The sequence below is a fragment of the Nelumbo lutea genome, chromosome 2 (assembly GCF_056320005.1).
Source record: "Nelumbo lutea isolate HS-2025 chromosome 2, American lotus-T2T, whole genome shotgun sequence".
Taxonomy (NCBI): domain Eukaryota; kingdom Viridiplantae; phylum Streptophyta; class Magnoliopsida; order Proteales; family Nelumbonaceae; genus Nelumbo; species Nelumbo lutea.
The window spans coordinates 46,505,724-46,524,353 of record NC_142685.1 but is presented as its reverse complement, the minus strand read 5'-3'; the positions used below and the strand labels follow the sequence as shown (position 1 = coordinate 46,524,353).

Genomic DNA, 18,630 nt, shown 5'->3' with positions numbered 1-18,630 from the left:
AATCCGTTCGTAGGATACAACAGAGCATTGGGCGAGAATCTGCAACTAGCAAAGTTGAAGAATCTCCGAAGAAACATTCTGTGAGATAGTAGCAGACCGGACTGAGAGTGAGACAAAGTGATTTTTGAAATTGTGTGTGCAAATGCTTGATTCACCCTCCTTAAATACATTATGAAGAGTCATGGAGTAGAGGAAGGTGATGGTTCAAAAAAGGCTCTTTGAACAGTCACAATTAAAGGTAGTTAACAATAAATGATTGTTAACTTTGAATGATGTCTCTTGATCACACCTGATCAAATCGTGGCCGTTGATTACATCAATGGTCAACCTCACACCAAAAGCCAAAGCCGCCCTTCACAAGCCACGCAGGTGCAAGCAAGGCGCACTATATTACGCCGCACATGCGTGCACGTGCATTGTGTAGTAGCAAGCCTCCAATACTAGGGGTGATCATGGGGCGGGCTTTGCACTTATGATAACGGCTATAGCTTAGGCCTGAGCTCTGCCCAGCCTAGTGTTTCGGGCCTAAAACATAGGCCCTAGTCCAGGTCTATACGAGCCCGAGCCTGATTTCGGGCCAATGTCAGTCATATATAAAAGATTACACCCAAAATGTATAAGTTTAAATATACACGGGCCGGGCCAGGCCCAGGCCGGACTTGAAGTATTAAGCCTAAGCCCGTCCCTTAATTTCTAGGCCGAAATGATCACCCCTACTTTATACTCTCCTCTTTATATCTAGGGAGTGTAAATCAACTCCTATTAAAAAACCCAAAACAATTCTTGTAATTTTTCAATGTGGGATAAGTTAAAAACTAGTTTTAATAAGAGAAAAACTATTTTTCGAAACATGTGTGTAGGTGTATTTTTTTCATGTAATTGACCAATCAAACCCCATTGGAATCCAACAACTTTGTGGGGGCTAGAAAATACGACATAAGAGAACAGAAAAAATGGAGAAACTATAAAAGAGACTTAAGAAAATAGGGGTCGCAATTGGAACAGTTTGTTCTTCTCGTAGACGCTGGCAGCGAAGGATGCAACGCTATAAATTTGAGGGTCTGTTTGGGTTATAATCGGAATCAAAATCCTCCGAAATCGGAAACGGAATGGTCTAATCTCATTGTATGTTTGGTTCAAACAGGAATGGGAATGGAAATTAAAATCAGCAGGAATGGGATTTCATTCCTAAGGGCCAACCAAATGGGAATAGGATTCCGATTCCATCCAACCAAATAGTTAGAATCGGAATAGCCCGTTCCGATTCTGATTCCCGATCCCTATTCCTGCAAACCAAACGAGACTTGAGTTTTGAAATACTATTGGGTAAGAGTAGCTTGGCACCAATGTACATAGAGGACCAGCTCCTGCCATGTGCCGCCATCGTATACGACTGGGTAGAAGAACTTCAAGTTGGATCCTAACACGGTTATGGTTATGGCTCTTGCGGAGAACAAAGCTGACAAAAAAAAAAGAATATGACAACAGAAGAAGCTTGCACATACACCAAGGAGTGAGGAGAATGGTCTTCTCTTCATGGAAACGTCTGCCATAATCAGGGAAGGCCGATGGTGGCTCTGCTTCTTGGTTACGTTGGAGAGGTGGGGGAGAGAGAGAAAGAAAGAAGAAGGAGAGAGAGAAATAGAGAGAGAGAGAGAATAGGTTGTGTGTCGCCACTGCCTTGCTTTCTGTGGGAGTGATGAGTAACATTTGCTTGTACACCATTTACAAATTGATAGGCGATAGGATTTGGGGTGAATCATATATACCTCATGGTCCTTTGTCCTAGAGGTGTAAAGTGGGCCATGTCGGGCTGGCATGACATTGTTTGTGCAAAGTGCGGGTTGTGTCGGGCTGGTACGACATGGCTCGCACAAAGTGCAGGCTGTGTCGGATTAGCACGACGTGGCTCATATAAAGTGCGGGTTGTGCCATACTGGCCCGTGGTTCATCATGCCCTCTTCGATGAAAATTCTAGGGGTCATCCCGGCATAGCCCTGGGCCTAGTCGGGTTGCAGGCCGTGTCGCGGGCTTGGGCCATGTCAGGCTGGGCCATAGGGCGAGCCTTGGGCTTGGGCCGAACCGGGCTAGAATGAATGGATATGGACATATGGTGATATACTCATATGGATATGGTTATGGATTACGAATTTACGATTACCCAAAAAATAAATAAATAAAAGTATAAAACAATTCAAATAGGAATTTTATTCCATTTAAAATTGAATGAATAATGATACAAATTATAAAGCATACAAATATTGAATTATACAATGGTTGGATAATTCATACTTCATACTTGGATGAATGAAATATGAAAATGGAATAAATTAATAAAATATAAAAAATACAATATAGTTACAAATTGAAAATACAAAATCACATTAATAGAAAACAAATTAAATAAAATTAAAATTAAAATTACAATAATTAAAAAAAATAAAAATTTGTGGGTTATTTGTTAAAATTTTCAATTTAAACAAATTTCACACTTTTATCATCTGCTTCAGGTGAAATATCCGGTGTATGTAGTAGTATCATGCCCTCCTTTGTCTTGTAATTGTAAAGTTGTAATCTATATTCTCCATCATGATCCGTGACTGCATCTAGCCAACTGTGGTATAATGGTACCTGTAGGTCTTGCACTAAAACAATCAACACGACTCCAATGGAACTATAGCCTGTAGACACCAGAGGGGTTAGTAGATCACGAATCATGTGCCATGGCAGGATTGACGGCGAGAAATGTTCTCCAACTTCTCCCAATATTTTAAAATTTATTTTCCATTATTTCAAAAATTCATTTAAATTGTTGGTTATTTCTTCTTCCTTCTCATGTGTGAGAAAATGTCTGGTCAAATGGCTAGTACCGCCCTTGCTACAATAGCTAGTCTTTTCTACATTTTTGGCAAACTGCTTTTTTACCCTTCCCCTCAACATCATTTATTTTAAATATTTTATAAATTGGGCTACAATAGCTAGTCTTTTCTACATTTTTGGCAAATTACTTAATTGGACTTACCCCAGATTGCCGGTTCAAAATCCCAACTTGATTTTAATTTTCAACGGTTAAAGCCTTTCAACGTGACAATGTTCAAGACTCCAAGCCTCCCAAATTGCTAATTTGGAGAATCAAATAATCAACCAATCAGAATATGAGACATTGAGACTATCAGAGTTCATTCAGATTGTAGAGAATGTATGGGAGACTAAGAGAGGGAAGACTAAAGAGATTAAGAGAATAAGAGAATTGTTGAATGTTGATTGTTGAATTGGTGTGATGAGAAGAATGGTAGAGAATAAGGGCCATAGGGCTATTTATAGAAATTGAAAATAATTCAATTGCCCAATATACCCTAAAAACTAACTATTTTTTAATTGTTGGGAGGGGTATTTTGGTCATTGTAAAGTTATTTATAGCTTTACCCAAAAAACCCCCCTAAACTAGTTATATAGCTATTGGGGGGCATGTGTCATTTTCTCCTTTCCATAAGTAAAATACATAAATACCCCTCCTATATAGTTGTTTATAGCTGTTAGGGGGGTATTCTTGTAAGCCCCCCCACCCCCCCAAAATAAAAAAAAAAAATGTTGAAACTAGCCATTGGGGGGACTTGGGGGGGGGGGGGCAATGACTAGTTTTTGGACGGGCCGAGCGTGGCCTGCTATGGGTTGTGCTGGGCGGACCATTGTGGCAGGCCTGGCATAGCCCGTGGGCTATCGTGCCGGGTTGGGCTAGGTTGATCCAACTTTGGTATTTGCAATGTTGAGATCATGACATCAGCGCTTATGGGGATGTTTAGAACCGTGGTTGTTTTAAAAAAAAAGAGTGCCACATCAGATCCACATAGGCGTTTCAACAAATGCCCATATATCTTATTGTTTGGTTCAATTGATTATTAAAAAATCGGGCATGCATTGAAAATTGGGACTCCATCGATGTTGGCATTTCATACATCGGTGAACCGCTTCCCCCAACGGTTGACTGATGTGTATCCTATGTGATACTTACCTATCGACACATACATGAAAAACGATGATGAAAATCATCTTACCAAACAACATAGTATTGCTCACTAAGTATGTGGCATAAGCGTTTTTTTTTTTAAAGCGGGTATTGAAAGCATGAGCGTTTTTTCTAAAAAATCGGTCCCAAAAAACGCCCACGCTTCGAAACACATGTACGGTATTATATTAAGCTCAGGCGATTGATTGCTTCTTGGGTATGTTTCAAAATAATAAAAAATTTTAGGTAGGTTTCAGCAATTTACCAAATCATCTGTTCGAAGCTGGTCAAAGTCCATGTCAAGAACGTTGACTCTTGCTCCGGTAGCTTCAACACGGTGACGAAGAGGATGCAACGAATTCAAAGAATCAAAAGCAAGAGCTTCGCCATTCCATGGCAGATGCGCATCAAATCCTCGATTGCCGATAATACGTAATTACTTACCTGACCACCATCCTGCTATCTGACACACATGCCTATCTTCCGTCGCCGTCAACCTGTCCTGAAATGATTTCGAAGCCTGATTCCCCGGCACCGGCAGTACAGTCCATCCGGCGCTCTTTATCGGAAATCTGCGACCCGGACCAAAACTACTTCTGGGAAATCCCTAGGCGGTTTTCCGAGTATACCAGTTGGCTTCAGTTGGTTTTGAATCACTTCACCAGGTCTTCGCAGGAAACCTTCTCCCCGTCTGTGCAAACTTCACTGAAAGGGATCGCAGGAGATTTGAAGAAAGCCGCGGAGACGTTATCAGTTTATCGGAATAAAAGCAAAATCTTTGTTCTAATCCACTGCAAACCCCTATGCGCATCTCTCCACGAGTGCTCGATAGCGATCGGAGGATGGCTAGCCCTGCTCGAGTCGGCTCTTATGGACAACCCAGACCTCCGTAAGAAGGTTTCCGATCTCTCCAGGGAAATGAAGCAACCTCAATTCAGAGTATGTTCTATTTTCCCTCAGTTCTTTTTTAATTCCCCGATTATTTGTTCTTTTTTTTTTTCCATGTGGAAGAATTTGAGATATATGAGGCTTCAATTAGGTGACGGAGAACGAAGAGAGGGTGTTCTGCACCTTACAGAAAGAAGGGCAAGGTAGACAAACAAGCAAAGCAGTACAGAGTGCTATAATCATGGATTTAGCTCGTGCACTAGGAACTGAGCCTGGAGACCACGGTGGGCTAGCAGAGCAGATCGAACTCTTGAAGAACGATGTTGCCCGCTCAAATTCTGTTTCCGAGAGACGGATTTTGATGTCTCTGGAGAGAATTGTTGATAATTGGTCTGTGGAGCCAGACATTACTGGGCAAAATTTGGAATTTGATAGAGAAGAGGACGTACATATTCCACCCTTCAAGAACTTCATCTGTCCATTGACAAAGGAAGTCATGAAGGACCCTGTCGTCCTGGAATCTTCTCAGACTTATGAAAGGACGGCAATCGAATATTGGTTTAAGCGGTGTATAGAAGATGGACGCGATCCAACATGTCCTGTTACTGGACAGGTCCTCAATTCATTGGAGCAGAAGCCAAATATTGGTCTTGCTGGTGCAATTGAGGAATGGATCACTAGGAACATTGACATTCAAATTAAATCAACTGTGCAGCTTCTTAGTGAGGGTTCTCTTCCTTCAGCAGACTGCATCGAACGGGTTTTGGATAATATATATAAGATCTCTGAAGAGCACCCATCAAGTAGATACAAAATAAGGGACGCTGGCATTGTTGTTCTCATCATTAATATGTTGAAAAACAGTTCAAAAAATATTGGGTCGCAATTGAGAAGCAAAGCTCTTATGGCCTTACTTAGCATGGTCAAAGATGAAGACAGCAAGGTGTGCACATTTGTTCTTCCTTTGAAACATTTAATCTCTTTAGTTCTATTTGGCATATGGAGAACATGCTCACAGAAGCTGAACATGGTTTTTTATAATATAACATCTATGAAAGTTGAAAATTGACAAATATCATTTACTGGTATACCAACTAGAAAGCAAAAACAAATAATAAAATTTTGTAATGCATTACCAATCCATTTTAGCACTTATTACAAATATGAAGCATCAGATGTTATAGTTTCAGCAAACCTCTTACGTGTGCACACACTTGAGCTCCACATCTTAAATATATAATTGGAAGGCATCTTGATAGCTGAAAGAAAATATTTTTGTGATTTTGAGTTGTACAAAGGTGTTAATGTGCATAATTTGCAACAATGCCCATTATGACCATATTTCTTGAAGCTGGTACACTCATTCTCATCACGTGGTGCAATATGACTACAATGTTCTGTTGTAGCTAAGCCAAAGCATAACAAGCTTTATTTGACCCACTTATTTGTTGACCATAGGCATTAAGTTCAATTCGCCCACTACAAGGTCAATATAGCATTCTACAAGCAACCAAAATGATTATTGATTTCTATATTGATTTTTGGCCCTACTTTTGGGCTGAAAAGAATATATTGGTCAGAAGTGCAAATGGCTATTGCAGTTCTGAAAAGCATCTTTATTAACTAGCAAATGATCATCAAGTGAATGTTTATCAGAGAATCATGTCTCTTGAAAGATAACTTGAGTATTTTACTCTGGTTGGAAAAAAGTTCATCTTCAAGTTTTAGCAGTTAAGATGATACCTTTTTGGTATATGGTCTTTGTTTGAGTTTGAGGATGTTGACCTCTAGGTCTTTATGTAGCTTGATCATTCAATTGATTGGATAATCATGCTTAGGAAATGCTATGCTGAAGTATTGGAAATCTAATTTACCTCATTGATCTGAAGAAATAACAATTTTCACAGTTGAAACCTGTAGGTTTCTTAAGATCAATGGTGTTATTTCAATCCTTTTTTCTTCTGGTTATTGATAAATCAAAGCAAGTGGTGCTGATCAAGTTATCGATGGCTGGAGGCATTGAACAATCAGTAGTCTTAATGGCTGGTCTTTGGAAGTCACGTTCTCTTTCATCTACCGACTAGATGGAAATTGTGGAGGCTTGGGAGTTTGATTTGGAGCTACATGAATCCCATGACACCTTTATGCTCTATCAAGATCCATGTTTTCTTTCAAATCCTATCCCACCATTACAACTCCTTAATTGAAGATTTGAAAGACTGGGTGATGCAGGACCTTTATTATTCAGCACTATTCTTGCAATTAAACTCGGGTTGTAGGTGTGCAGAACAGAAACAAATATCAGATTAAAAGAAAGAAGATAACCATAGGCAATCAGCCAATCACACATAAGGGTGAGGGAAATCACACCCCAACTTGGCAATCACACCAAATTCTATAGAGAAACCTTCTTTGTTCATCAGCCAAAACTCTCTTTCCAAATGAGACTTACAAGCTTAATAAGAAGAAACTTGCCCCCTAAGTTAGCTTGCCCAACAAGCCACTTACAAAAAGAAGCTAAGATTAGACTAAACCTGCCCCAAACAATTACAAACATAAAGCCAAACAAAGGGAAATTACTAGACTAAGACCTGTTCCCAAACATAACCCACTAAACATGAACAATTACAAAAGTACCCTTTCTCTCCAGAAATGTAAGAAAACCAAATTAGTCCTGTCCAGCAGCAAGCTCAACCACAAAAAAATTTAAGGTGGATTGAAGACTCTAGGGTCTTCCCAAGTTGATGCACAGCTAACCCATCTCCCATGTGGGCCCCACGTATTTCATAATGAGCGGCTTTGGTTCTCTTTTGATATGCCTTATGTTGATCCCCATCACTGGGGATGAAGCAGAATGAATCATTTTATTTATCCTTGAGGTGTATGCCTAGGGATCTGAATTTTGTGGTTGATGATCTAGGCAGAAGGGATGTTGGAAGGTTACCTTTATTGGTAATAGCTCTTCCTCTTTCCACTGTTTCTTGTCTGATGACTTAATAGTTTTTTTCTTGTTTCGTTCAGTATGCATCCCCTTATCTGCATTCTTTTGCAGCTTTAATGAATATTTTCAGAAAAAGGAACAGCACAGAACCAACACTGATTACAGAAAATCAGGGCTGTCGAGGAAAATTTAATTAACTCACAAATTCAGAATTCTAGGTGCAGATGGTTGAACATTTCAGAAGATGGTTTTCATTCTGAAAACGATCTTAATGATTTGTAGGATGTATAGACAGGCTGGATTTTGTCTTTCACGAGTGTTTTTGTTGGTTACATCAATATTTTGTTTGTGTTTGGTCAGTAATGCTTTTGGTGTGTTGAGTCAGTTGATTAGTGGTAGATAAGTAGTTGTATCTAGTCCAATTTTTTGGGGTTGGCCTATCTTTGTCTTCTTATGTGTTTTTTTAGAGAAGGTCCTTGTTGTAGTCTTTTTGTCTTAGAGATTTATTGGGAAATGATATTTTAGGGAGAGGCATGAGATGCTACCTCTCCTTTAAGGAGGGGAGATGGAGGATACCATCAACCCTTTAGTTAATAAACAGAACAAAGGACAAAGAAAATTACAGAGAAGCCCAATACAAGGAAACCCGAGTAGCCCCTTGTTTAGTAAGATAATCAGCCAAGGCATTAGCCAATCTACCCACCCACTGAAATTTATTGTCATATCCCTCAAAAGCCATTAAACCTTTTTTAAAATATCCTTAAAGTCCCAAGTGACAGTACCCGGGTTAGCCAACCATCCTACTACCACCTTGGAATTTCCTTCAATTATTAAGTTCTGCACTCCAAGTTGATAAGCAATCTGTATCCCCTGTGCTGCAGCTAGGAGTTCAGCCCTCACATAGTCTCCTATTCCCACCGGTCCCGAAAAAAGGGCAAGAATGCTGCTGTTCTCATTTCTCAGTACACCACCAATAATACCATACAGTCCTGGATTACCCTGACTACTCCCATTAAAGTTCATCTTAACAAAACCCTCCATAGGCGGAGTCCAAGTTACTTGAATTCTAGGCTTCTTAGAAGAAGTGAGGGCAGCTACAGACCAATTCCTCATTATATCATCGGAGGAGTAATTTTCAAAGAGCATTAAGGATTTCAGCCACAAAATAGTCCTTGTCAATATACACTCCTTGACCTCAAGAATGGTTCTTTCCTTCTCCTGAAAAATTCTGGAATTTCTCTCTTCCCAAATAGTCCAAAGAGATTTGCTCTTATACACTTTAACATAATTTTCCCTCTTCTTGTGGTCCACACAAAGGTAGATGGAGAAAACAGCAAATTTACCTCAGCCGGCAAGTTCCACCTGCATTCAAACAAATCAACAACCAATTCCAAATGGCTGCAGCAAAAGGACAGGAAATCAATAAGTGGTAACAGTCCTCATTCTGTGCTTTGCATAAAGTACACCAGTTAGGGGATAAACATAAGAAAGGTCTTTTCTTCTGCATTAAGTACACCAGTTTCTGAAATTGCAGTATGGGCTGCAAAGCCTGTATACTCTCTCCTTTTTTTTTTTTCTTTTCTTTTAATGAATATACTTATATTATATAAAAACATCTAATGAGGAGATTTGAGGGGATAAGCACTGAAAGATCCAACATCGGGGTTGGATATGTGATAATGACAGCTTTGGGGATTGTGGAATTGTTTTTACAAAGTTGGGGTTTTGAATGGAGGGAAAGGGGAAGTACTGAAATAGGTTTTATGGGCTAATTATAAGTTTCAAGGTCGAATAGTTTGGAACTTTGCTGAATAAAAAAGAGTAAAATGAACATAACTAGGATCAGGTTGGTATCTGACAAAACCACTTAAATTATTTGCAGGTTTTGACCATCTATAAGGGGCAGATGAGAAAAATAAACTTTTTCTTGCAGTCCCATAGAGTTTCTAGGTTGGGCAATTTTCAGGTCCATAGTGTATCATGGACTGGTATGTTATGCATGTTGGATAAAGAAGTAAAGGAAATCAACCATTAACTGTAACTAATTGTGATGGATCCTTAGGTTCCATTCAAAATTTTTTCATCAATAACCAAGTTTATATCTGTAGCATGGGCAAGCTGTTGCAGTAGAGCGCAAGAAAAATAGAAGAGAGGGGAAGGAATGAAGGATAACCTAAAATTGCTCTAGCTTTAGTAATTATTTGTAGGATTTGGTGAATCGCTACAATGTATCTAATTGTGATGGTTCCTTAGGTTCAACCATTCAAATTTTTTTCCTCAATAACCAAGTTTATATCTGTAGCATGGGCAAGCTATTGCAATAGAGTGCAATAAAAATAGAAGAAGGAGAAGGATAACCTACAATTACTCTAGCTTTAGTAATTATTTATAGGATTTGGTCAATTACTACATTGGAGGGGTCTGCAACTGAAAAAACCCATTATCTTTCTCTTCTTGGTTGATGACACTTCTTTTAAGAAAAAGGAGTTTATTAATAATCCAAAGGAACCTACACGGGGGGGGGGGGGGGGACACAAATACCTTACCCGTTGAAGAGAAGCAGCTACACAAGAGAGAAATAACACATAAAAATATCAATGTCTAGGTAAAATTTCAAGAAAAAATACATAGGTTGATAGCCCTTGGTTGACCTCAAGAACCTATAAATCACTTCCAATTGCTTATCTAACAATGCTTTCCATTCTCTCCATCATCACCCATTTGTGGTTGATGATACATACATTAGTTTTATTTATCATGAAAATCAGAAATATGACACGTATTCCTAGACTTACAGGAGGGGGGGTCTGCAATGATGAAAATTGACATTAATGCTTTGAATTAAGTTTTAAAACTGCTTATAAGCCATTAGCTAAGGTGAAGCTAGGTGATGGGGGAACACCTTGCCTAGGCAATTAGGTCCCTGTGTAGCTACTTCTTAAGTGTTTTTTTATATATATTTTTTAATTTTTAAACCAGTTAGTTTCAACTTGTTTGTCTAGTGCTTTTATAAGTTAGTTTACCTAGTTGAAGTACCAATTAACTAACACTAAATGTTATATAGCATGAAAGAATCAAAGAGTAAAGTAAAATGAAAGAAAAATTACATCTTATGGAAAAATATTTTTACTTTTTTCGGTAGCCAGATCAAATGGATTTTATTAGCATTAAATTGAGAGCGCATAAGCGTCCTAATTTCCATCAATGGGAACTAGATCTAAAAAGGAAGTTCTTTCCTAAAAATAACTCTAAATACCCACTACTAATTCTACCACCACCAAGCAAACAAAAAAGCAAATCTAAGGTATGCTAGAAGTTTAGAAATACTCAAATCCTATAAAAAATTGATACCCTGTCATTAAAATACCATAACTCTCTCAAAATATGTCAGATATGTAAGATCTTGGTATCATTGGATGGATAACTAAATAATCTATCTAATGAGCTCTCTAATATGACCTTTAAACTACTTTGTTCCTTTAGATTATCTCTATTCATATAACACTAAAATTACTTTCAAGAGAAGTCAAATTGACCAGCACATTTAGGATCTTTTTTTTTTCCCCTTTGGCTAGTAGGTTGCATAAATTATTTGATAGTTTAATTGACAAAACATGGCTACTGAAAACCCAATGGTACCTATGGTGCTGCAGTAGTTATAACCTTAATGTATAGATATTTTTCTTTCCTGATTAAATTGACATGGACCAGCCTAAATGTTTGTCAAAATTGCCATCCATGCTCAAGTGTTTGTTTCTTAATTTCATCAAATTGAACATTGTAGATATATTGTTATACTTTATTTTCATATTGTAGAATTAATACATGAAATTTATGGATGGCATCCTTGTGACCAAGTTCTGATAAAATTTTGGTTTTTTAGGTAAAAATGCTAGAAGAAGGTACCATTAGATTGGCTATACGTAGTCTTATTGGGAGGTCAGAGAAAGAGAGAGAGTATGCGGTGAAAGTATTACTGGAATTTTCAAATGATGAAAGTTGTTGTGTAAAAATTGCATCAGAGAAGGGGGCCCTAGTTGTCCTCTCAAGCATGGCTGGTAATCTGGAGCATCCTGGTTTATCTAATCTAGCTGAGGAAATCTTGAAGAGGATGGAAAAAGTTGAGGATAATGTTGAGCCATTAGCAGCAGCAGGAAGATTTCAACCTTTACTTACTCGACTATGCAAAGGTAAGCTCTATGTGATCAACTACTTCTACCACCCAAAGTAGTTCAAATATACACTGGGATGGGGGCCATGGCACAAATGGATGACATACTGCCTTGAAACCAAGAGATCGAGATTATCCACCAAACTGAAGAACTTAATGCTGTCAGTGAGTTGGGTCTACTTGATAGAACTGAACCAATTATACCGGTTCTGGTTTTGAGTTTTGTGTTCTAATTATAATTGGGTCAGGGACTGTTTTTTTTTCTTTTCCAAACCAATTAAGACCAGAACTGATTGTGTAATTAATAATATATAAATGCATCATGGTTTTCTTGTACTTTTTGTTACATCTTATGTTTAAAAGGTAGGTTTTATACTGTATATAAGAGTTTTAGTTTAGAAAAAGCATTTGTTTTATCAACATATAAACAGTTTACTATTTACTGTCATTTTTATTAAGGCTATATTATCAAAAAAGAACTTCCAAGTTGTGCACGCAACTCCCCCCCCCCCCCCCCCCCAATTATAGGTGTCCTGGTCAGGTCAGAACTCGCCTCCCCCCACCCCACGCGGCCCAATTTAGAAATTTCAATGCAGGTTCTGAGTTTTGTGCACGCTAACAAAACAAAATGGATGGTAGGGGCTGAACCGTCCTTGTTTTCTTCAGAGGCATAATAAAGAGCTGTGCAGATGATTCTTTTATTCAGGGTGTGGGGAGGGGGTTTTTACTTTGTTTTCCATCTGTGTAGGTATTTGGAGGTGATGTTTGACTGTGAAATGGGTTGTGTGGTTTTCAAGGATTTCATTTTTCTGTTTGTGGGGGATGTTTTGTTTCTGTTCTGCTTAGTGGGTTTTAAAAAGCTTGTATAGGGGGAATAGCTGCTCTGTGTCTGTTCTTTTTAGGTGGTAGGGCTTGCTTCACATCTCCTTCTGTTTCCCCTTTCTTCTATTTTGTTATTGATTGTAAAAAAAGAGCCTTTGTCTTTTCTTATTTTTAATTTTTAAATTTTTTAGGTATTCTGTATTACTCTTGTTAACCATATGGAATTTGTATTTTAGTTATTTTCAGGTGTTTTTATTAACTTGATCCTATGGCCTTTTTGAGAAATAGGTAACGGTGAAGTTAGAACAGATATGGCATCAATTTTGGGAAGGATGACTTTGACAAATAGTGGTAAAGAACAAATTGCTAGGCAAGGTGCTAAAATACTTGTTGATATGCTGTCCAGACCAGGAGAAAGGAAACCGAGCTTGCAAGCATTGTATAATCTATCCACCCTGGATGATAATGCTACCATCCTTGTTGATTCTGCTGTGCTTCCTGCCCTTACAGACATTGTTTTGAGAAACCAAGATGTTCTGTCTGATGTGAAGGAATTGTCTGCATCAATCATATCAAACATAGTCTCAAATCCAGGGCACTGGGAATTGGCATCTGCTGACAAGAAAGGAAATTTGATGCATTCAGAAGCCATCATCTGTAATCTTTTGGAGCTTCTATCTTTTGCCTCCCCTAAATGTCAGGTTGCAGTCCTTCAGATCCTTTATGGAATTTCCTCTTCTCCTCAGGCGTCAGGTATGTTTATCAGTTCCATGTTAATTAGTTATTTTGTAGCTATTTTATTTATTTATGTTGGAACGTTTTTCTTTATATTTATGATTGTATTCTGCTTAATTAGGGCCTGTTTGGTCTGGTTAAAATAGCCTTTTTTTTCCTTTGTTTATGTACTTTGACTACAACAGGGGCATAAGGGTCTTTCCCCTTTTATTTATGGTCGCCCTATATATAATAACATAAGCTGGCGCCGCCAGACAGATTAGAACTCTCCAAACCTTTATCTTCTCTTTTCCTTTCTCTCTTCTCTCTCCTCTTTTCTTCTGCTAATATGGTGTCAGAGTGGTTCTACTGGGTCAGAGAGCATATCGAACTAGTTCTTTCTTCTTTACCTTGCTGTCTTCTTCAACTGAGATCAGAGAAGTTGACCTAAGACTGGTACAAGTTTGCTTTACCTTTTTCTTTTTCTTTCTCTTGGTCGTGTACCAAGAAAAACCCTATGTAACAAGACTGCTGAATGCAGTCAGACGAATTGTGAGGTTCGGACTTTCTGTGGATCGTGTGATCTTGTACCTGAGAATGGGTTACTTGTAGGTCACAAATGACCTGTTTTTACCAAGTTTTGGTGTGACTTCACTGCTTTGTGATCTCTCCTAGTAGTTGGTGTGTTTAGGTGATTTGGAAAATTGGTGGATTGGGACTGTTAAACTTATGCAGTGCTGAAATCAACCTGAATTTTTTTAAGAGAATTGGAGCTGGTCTGTGTTCAGATTGTATCCAGACCAGAGTGTGTGCATGTGGACTGCATCTCTAGTGTGTTTTTTGAACCTTTTTGGGTATTAGGAGAGATCTTAAGGTGTGTGTTGAAACTGAAAAGTGTTATTGACTCATGTCCTCTGAGAATTATGCAACTTTTGGGATTTTAGGAGGTCAAAACGGAATGAATGGGGGGATGGATATGATTTTCCCATGGCTGTAATTCCCTTTGATGGACTAAAATACCTTTGTGGGAGGAAACTTAGTCACCTGGAGAAGTAAGAAGTTAAGGGTGGTGGCTCGGTCCAGTGATGAAGCGGAATACAGAGCTATGTCTCATGGAGTTGCTGAAATCATGTGGATAAAAAACCTGTTAGGTGAGCTGGGTTTTGTAGTTAATAAACCTATGCCACTCTATTGTGACAATAAAGCTGCTATCAACATTGCTGCTAACCCAATCCTCCATGGTAAAACAAAACATATTGAAGTTGACAATCATTTTATTAGAGAAAAACTTGTGAGTGGAGAAGTGTGCACTCCATATGTCAGTTCAGAAGAACAACTTGAAGACATCTTCACCAAGGGCCTTCATCATGTGCGACATAGTAATTTGTGTGACAAGTTGGGCATGATTGACATCTATGTCCCAACTTGAGGGGGAGTGTTGGAATGTTTTTCTTTATATTTATGATTGTATTCTGCTTAGTTAGGGCCTGTTTGGTCTGGTTAAAATAGCCTTTTTTACTTTTTTATGTACTTTGACTACAATAGGGGCATAAGGGTCTTTTCCCTTTTATTTATGGTCGCCCTATATATAATAACATAAGTTGGCACCGCCAGACAGATTAGAACTCTCCAAACCTTTCTCTTCTCTTCTCTTCTCATTTCTCTCTTCTCTCTCTCTTCTCTTCTTCCTTATTTCTTTTCTTTTCTTCTGCTAATAATTTAAATTGACCAACAACACACAATTGTTTCAACAGAGATATGGAAAGATACATACAATCATCTTTCCAACTAAAGACGAGGGGCATATGACATAACTAGTTCAAAGATGGAGGAGAAAAGCCAAAATACAACACACTACCCCAGTACAAAAGAAGAAGTATCCCCAATAACCTGCTACCAAAAATTCCATCCTTGGCAAGAGCATTCTCCATAATTAATTGGTAGGTCTTGTGGTGTAGGACAGGTAGGTCTGTCTAGGATATGTGACTTGACTTGGAAGGGTTTTTAGGTCAAAATAGCTTATTTTCCAGTTTTATTTTTTCATCTGTCTAGAAAATAGTGAAATCTACGAAAAGTAGGCCATAAAATAGAACATTAGCATTTTCTATGATAATTTGTTCTCGATATGAAAACAATGAGAATGGATGATTTAATTTGAAGGGTTTTGAGCAATTTAGTCACAAAGTCAAAAAGATGAAAGTCCTTCATGAAAGAAAACCTGGATTAGAGAAAGAATTTAGTGATAAAACTTGGTAGATAGTTTAAGTAGATTGTAATGAGGGGAGAACAAAGTCTGGTAGGCCACTGAGTTAATTTTCTACAAGAAGATGAAAAATTTCTAAAGTGGAAAAGGGAAAAAATGAAATCATGAATTAAGGAAATTGAAATAGAGAAGAAAGGAGATTTGGTTGGATCATTTTAAAGGGTTCTAAGGAGTGATTGGAAGCCTTCCAGAAAACTGGAGGAACTGCTAAACAGAATGTCTCATATGTATTTCTTATTTCAATTAAATAAAAAAAAAAAGCAATTAAGAGGGAAGGAGAATTACTTTGAGGTTGGGAACCATCTTCAAACAATTGACCCAACTTAAAACACCTGGTTAACTGGTTGCTATTTTTGCATAATTAAAAGAATCTGATTTAGTTTATGCATGGTAGATAACTATATTTATATGTAAAATTCCAGATTGGGTGTTGCATACACAAGTTGTGGTCAGTGTTGCTACTGTTGCATGGACTCTCCTTAATGGAGGTGTGTGTCAGAAACACATTGGAGTATAACACTCCACAGATTCTTGAGGACACTCCTATCTAACATTTCCTTTATCCCCAAACTTATTTGACATAAATGAACATCTAATGTACAAGATGAATGTCGTGTAACATATCAATGTTACTTGGGCTCAGTTTGGAAGGAGTACAAAAATGAAGCGTTATTCTAACATTCTATGGTAATCCACATCCGTAGTTGCTGCCTGAATGTGCTAAAATGTTATTCCTTATCTTGTTTATTATATGCTGACAAGATTTCTCTCATGCAGATCGAGTAGCTAGACATATAAAATCCAGTGATGGCATCAAGGCAATTATACCGTTTCTGGAACACCAAGAAGCTGACCATAGGATTTGTGCTTTTAAGCTTACAAGAATACTCTCAGAAAAATTGGGCCAAGTCCTGGTTGATGGGCTAAGAGCTTCTAACAAAATTCCATTGTTGAAAGAAAAACTATTAGATAACGAATGCACAGATGATGAGAGATCAGAGGCTGCATATATACTTGCTAACCTCCCACTATTTGATGATGAGGTGAAAACAGTTCTAGGAACCAGTCTTGTTGGATGGACAGTCATTGCTCTCAGAGAGCATCGTCGTAGTTCCAGTCAGAGGACCTCTCGGGCAACGTCACGTATGGTGGAAGGCCTTATTGGCATCTTATTGCATTTCTCAAAGAGCTCCGATCCAATAATTCAGGGTGTGGTTCAAGAGCATAATCTGATGACAATATTCTCTGAGCAGCTTGGCTTTCCCTTGAATTCAAGAATGAAGCAACGAGCAGCTCTTGGTTTGAAGTACTTGTCCGAGTCTGGAAGGGCATTGGCTGCAGTAAGGGATTCAGAACCCCAGCCTCCACCTGGGTTATGTTTTTCCCTGATGTTCATGTGTGGGAGGGCATTTATGGTCCCAACAACATGTCCCATACATAATGTGGCATGTGAGGATGACAGCCAGTTTTGCTTGCTGAAGGGTAATTGCATCAAACCTCTTGTTGATCTTCTGGCAGATGAAGACACCAGTGTTCAAATTGCTGCAGTGGAGGCGCTTTATACCCTTGTGTCATCTGGGACTTCTCATGGTCTCAAACGGGCCGTTGATGAACTTGAAGAATTGGGTGTAATTGATACTGTGATCAAGTTATTTACGGAGGTCCGGCCAGGGGAGCTTCAAGATAAGGCAATTTTGATAGTAGATAGGGTCTTGAGAGTGGACAGCCATGCACAGCGGCACTCTGTCAATCAGACTCTGGTCAGGGCCTTGGTTGAAGCTTTTAAGCATGGAAATGTAAACACAAAAAGGTATGCTCAGGATGCTCTGACCAACCTAAAGCAGTTGTCGGGGATGAGTGGAAAGAACTCAACTCACTCTCGAGGACGGCGAAGATAATTTATCGAGTGTTTTGGTTTTGAAAGCATTTTCTCTTGCACATTTCAGCTGTAGCCTGTACCCATGCAAGGTTGCACTACTGTGCGTCTCTGACTTACCAGAAGAATCAAGAATGTTGTTGTATAATTATACAAGTACCACTACAATAAAAGTGAGAATGTTTTCTTTTGGTTTTTAGTAGACATACCCTGATTTACTCAGTATTCATGTTTTGGCAGCATTTCTGTTTTAGGCAAAGTGTTATTTCACTTGTACAATGAAAACAATCAGAAACAAATCGAATGGGATTAGAAAATCTGATTCGTTATCGGATTGGATTCGAATATCGCTAAAATTCAGTTCGATCTAAACGCTTATGCTCTCAGTAATTTTGATTTAAAATTAGACCAAAAAAAGCAACGCCCATCTAATTAAACACTCTCGACTCTATTGAACAAACAAAAGAGATCCAAAAGAATCTCTTCTATCCTCTTTCCCAATTCATCTTCTCTTTGGTTTGCCCTGTCCAAACGATTAAACCCTAAATCCTTTGAAGCCAATGGCTCAAGCTAACGCCATTGTCGAACCGATCATTGAGTATATCTTCAAAGTTTAAATAGATTCGCTGGTGCAGAATGGCATAACGGAGGATTTAGGGTTTGGATAAGAGGATTGAGGTCTCGGTTTCAAAAAATTTTCTAGGTGCTCATTGAACGTGCGTATAATGCTGTGCCAACCTGATCCGGACTGCTTTGAAAACGCCTTACTGGTCTCAAAGTTCAATACTGAGATTTGCATCATCCATCAGCATTTGAAATTTTTTGAATTATATTTTTCAACGTCTTCGAACCGCCATTGACCCAAACGGTTGAACCTTTTGGCCTGGGAACCATTCAGGCAACCGGTTTTGTTTTATCCAAAACCCGGAATCTGGTCAAAAACTGTTGA

General features: G+C 38.5%; 1 protein-coding gene across 1 annotated transcript; it reads left to right on the top strand.

The window, feature by feature from the left end:
• The first annotated feature begins 4,220 nt into the window (after window positions 1–4,220).
• On the top strand, window positions 4,221–17,887 carry LOC148870369 (U-box domain-containing protein 44-like). The gene is made up of 5 exons (XM_088967585.1): window positions 4,221–4,945; window positions 5,046–5,837; window positions 11,719–12,025; window positions 13,117–13,581; window positions 16,583–17,887. Exons 1-5 carry the CDS (start codon window positions 4,514–4,516, stop codon window positions 17,701–17,703), a joined length of 3,117 nt encoding a protein of 1,038 aa, XP_088823711.1. The 5' UTR covers window positions 4,221–4,513; the 3' UTR covers window positions 17,704–17,887.
• The last annotated feature ends 743 nt before the right edge of the window (window positions 17,888–18,630 follow it).